Below are 3,810 nucleotides of genomic sequence, written 5' to 3' on the forward strand. Positions count from 1 at the left end.
TTTAGTAAATTAAGAAAAAACTTATAAAAAAGCATATCTGAATGAGATGTGTATCTCAGTTGCCCGGTTTTTATTCCTTAAAGTATGTAATATATATATTTAGCCATGTTAGTTGTTCGAAGAAACAAACATAAGTGTTATTTGTTAAAATGGTCAGAGTTGGTGGACCCAAATGCAAAAGTTGAAGAAAAAGGTTGAGTGAGAGGGCAAGGAGCCATCAGTTCCACGCTGCCCCCACGCTAGTCAAATCCCGCGCGCAACGTGCAATTTGTGCTGCGTTCCCTCTCGCTTTCCAATTAGCCAACACGTCTCGCGAGAAAACACACAACAGCCGCGTCGATTTCCCCATCCTCACCCTCTCGTATATAAGCTCGACAACCCCACCTAGCTCACCTCCAAGCTAGTCCAACCGCCAAGCAGCCAAGCTCCGAGCTCCCCCTCCTCTTCCACTCTTCTCTGAGTTCGCAACAACTAAATCAACCGAGCGATTGCTGCGGCGCAGCGCCAGATTGATCAGAAATGGCCGTACACCTCCCAATGTCTCAACCTTCTCCCGGGCTCTGCTCCAAGCCGCCGCACCAGCAGCGCGGCAGCGCATCGACCGCCGCGGCGGCCGTGGCAGCGGTGACCGCGCCGCCCTCCACGTTCGCTCCGCAGACCACGCGGCTGTCCGCGCCATCCATCGCGGTGAACGTCAGGCACACCAAGCCGGTCACGCCGGTCGTCGGCGTCTTGCCCGAGAGGGCGGCGAAGAAGAAGAGCGACGAGACTTTGGCGAACATGTGGCGGGAGATCCAGGGAGGCCGCGACTGGGCCGGGCTCGTGGAGCCGCTGCACCCGCTCCTCCGCGCCGAGATCGTTCGGTACGGCGAGCTCGTGGCGGCCACGTACAAGGCGTTCGACCTCGACGCCGGCTCCAAGCGGTACCTCAACTGCAAGTACGGCAAGACCCGGATGCTCGAGGCGGTTGGCATGGCTGGCACTGGCTACGCCGTCACGAGGTACATCTACGCGGCGCCGGACATCGCCCTCCCCGGAGCGGCGGGGCCGTGCCCGAGCCGGTGGATCGGCTACGTGGCGGTCGCGTCCGACGACGCGGCGCGGCGGCTCGGACGCCGCGACATCGTCGTGTCGTTCCGGGGCACCGTCACCGGGTCGGAGTGGGTGGCCAACATGATGAGCTCCCTCGAGCCGGCGAGGTTTGACCCGGCGGACGCCCGCCCGGACGTCAAGGTCGAGTCGGGGTTCCTCTCCGTCTACACCTCTGACGATGCCACCTGCAGGTTCACCTGCGGGAGCTGCCGGAACCAGCTCCTCTCGGAGGTGACACGGCTCATCAACAAATACAAGCACGAGGAGATCAGCATCACGCTGGCCGGCCACAGTATGGGCAGCTCCCTTGCCCTCCTGCTCGGCTACGATCTCGCCGAGCTCGGGCTCAACCGTGACGGCAACGGCAACACCGTGCCGACCACAGTCTACTCCTTCGCTGGCCCGAGGGTCGGCAACACGGGGTTCAAGAACCGGTGCGACGAGCTCGGCGTGAAGGTGCTAAGGGTGGTGAACGTCAATGATCCTATCACCAAGTTGCCCGGCATTTTCTTGAACGAGAACTCTAGGGTTTTGGGAGGGAGGTTGGAGCTCCCATGGAGCTGTGCGTGCTACACGCATGTCGGCGTCGAGCTTGCCCTGGATTTCTTCAAAGCAAGAGATCCTGCTTGTGTGCATGATCTGGAGGCCTACTTAGGGTTGCTCAAGTACCCTAAGATTGCAAAGGTGAAAAAGGACGGGGAGGATCTTATAAGCAAGGCCAAGAAGTTTGTGCTTCAACAAAATTTTGATACTTGGAGGTGGCAAATGGCCGCAATCCAAGTTGGTGAGTTGGTACAAGCCATGGGCATGTAGGTTGATACAGGGTTCGTTTTCATTCCCATGATTTTTTAGGGATATGAAACTTAGATGCCCTTGGAAATTCATTCTTTTTGTCAGAAAATGAGATAGGGTAGAGAGGAAATTAGACAAAAGACCGGTTATTGTAAATGAAAGATAAAGATTCCAAGTGATACTGATATTAGCTAATATATAAACTCTGTCACAAATACTATTTTGTTACAAAAAGAATGTCTACTTCTATTTTGATTCCACACACATTATATTGTTTAAGCACTAAGAATGCAAATGTACAATGTTATTTTAGGTTCTCACATTCATACTCTCTAAACACAATGGGTTTGCTTCAAATTTATAATGGCGGTAACATCACAAATAAAATAGCTAGTGCAGCAAATCTACCATATATACCTAAAAGTTTCTTAGGGATGAAACTACTTGCTCATCCCATGAAACTCCTTTCTTCTATGTCCTCTCTACGTCAGTAAAATTGATAATGTGGCATTAATTAAATGCCATAAAACTTATTGAGACTGGCTTTAGTACTACAATGTTTAATAGGATATATGTAGTGGTAAACAATAGAGAATACATGGTCTTGTTGAAGCATTCCACGGAGCATCAAGTCTATCATTTCGTTTCCTTATTTTTCCTTATAAATGTTCCATGCTCTGACCTTGGTGTTACGGTATTAACAAAATTTCTTTTGTCAGCCATATCAAGCTCAACCATTGAATTTTGCAAATCGTTTTCATACAATAATTAATTCTTCGAAGTCATTGAATTGTGAACCTAGAATCCTAATTATTCTCTGATGAACTCCGCATAAAACTGCGTATAGAATATTCTTGATGTAGTCATGCCTAACTGATGCAACTCATCCTTCTTGAGATACTGTTAATCCTTACCATTGGTTTTTGAGACCATGTGGAGATGATATAGCTGTAAGTCTATGACGAGAGAACTAGGTTTCGGTAGTTCTGTTTTCCACCTCCCCAAATCAATCCCTCTCACAACTTGAATTTGCATCCTACCTTGCTGGAATATCACGCCCCACTCAATCTCTGTCAAATTGCGTTTGCTCGAGGTGGAACCGTATCGCGATCTGACTCCACCACCGCGTTGGACGCCGATCATCTCTGCCACGGTGGCACCTGCTCCTCCCTCATGCGGCGGTGCTGTAGGTTTGTCCTTCCTTATGCTCGCCATGTCCACCTTTGAATCCCCTTGCTCGGGCCTCTCCGAGATGGCGTGCTGCGTGCATGTAAGTGACCATTTCTATGCTTGCCATTCCTAGGCTACTGCACAGTGTGAAGACATCATGCCGACAACACCAATGAGGGAGCAACTAACAGCACTAACGTGGGGACCGCAGGGAGGGAGGAGCTTCGTGAGGCGGCGAGAGCTCGGGGAGGCGCCGCGCGAGGACCGCAACGGCCTTGACTTGGAAGAAAGACTCTGTACTTCTCAACATCGATGTTGCATTAGATACCAATAGGATTCCAGTATAATTTTTTTAGAAGTTGTAAAACACTATAGATGTGTACGAACATTGCAACAGTTTGCTTTTGATGTTTCGTCGGTTCATCTTTAATGTTGCAGTGTTTGTATTTTAATGTTTTACCTCTCAACCTATCATATGGTGATTTTTGTTTGGGAATGTTGCACGAAACATACGTTCGATGTTGCGGCGGAAATTTTTTTCTCAGAATACGATGTTTACTTGAATTATTTTTTCACATTTTTTAATGCTGCAATCTTATATTTTTTATGTTTCGTTTGTTTTGTTTTGATGTTGCAACTAAGCGTCCGATGGAAAATTCCCATCGGACTCCGAGCGCTGAACAAAAACAGTTTGTAAGAATGTTTTTTTTTCTAGGGACGGTAAAAAATGTGACCCATTTGCACAAGTACGAAGCG

The 3,810-nt window shown here is 49.1% G+C and overlaps 1 protein-coding gene across 1 annotated transcript; it reads left to right on the forward strand.

The window, feature by feature from the left end:
• The first annotated feature begins 416 nt into the window (after nucleotides 1–416).
• On the forward strand, nucleotides 417–2,118 carry LOC120686046 (phospholipase A1 EG1, chloroplastic/mitochondrial-like). Its single transcript, XM_039968203.1, has one exon. The coding sequence runs from the start codon at nucleotides 520–522 to the stop codon at nucleotides 1,903–1,905; it is 1,386 nt and encodes a 461-aa protein (XP_039824137.1). The 5' UTR covers nucleotides 417–519; the 3' UTR covers nucleotides 1,906–2,118.
• Nucleotides 2,119–3,810: the final 1,692 nt, after the last annotated feature.

This window comes from Panicum virgatum, chromosome 8N, assembly GCF_016808335.1.
Source record: "Panicum virgatum strain AP13 chromosome 8N, P.virgatum_v5, whole genome shotgun sequence".
Lineage (NCBI taxonomy): Eukaryota > Viridiplantae > Streptophyta > Magnoliopsida > Poales > Poaceae > Panicum > Panicum virgatum.

Coding starts and splice junctions, on each gene's coding strand:
- LOC120686046 (XM_039968203.1), top strand. CDS start 520: ATGGCCGTACACCTCCCAATGTCTCAACCTTCTCCCGGGCTCTGCTCC.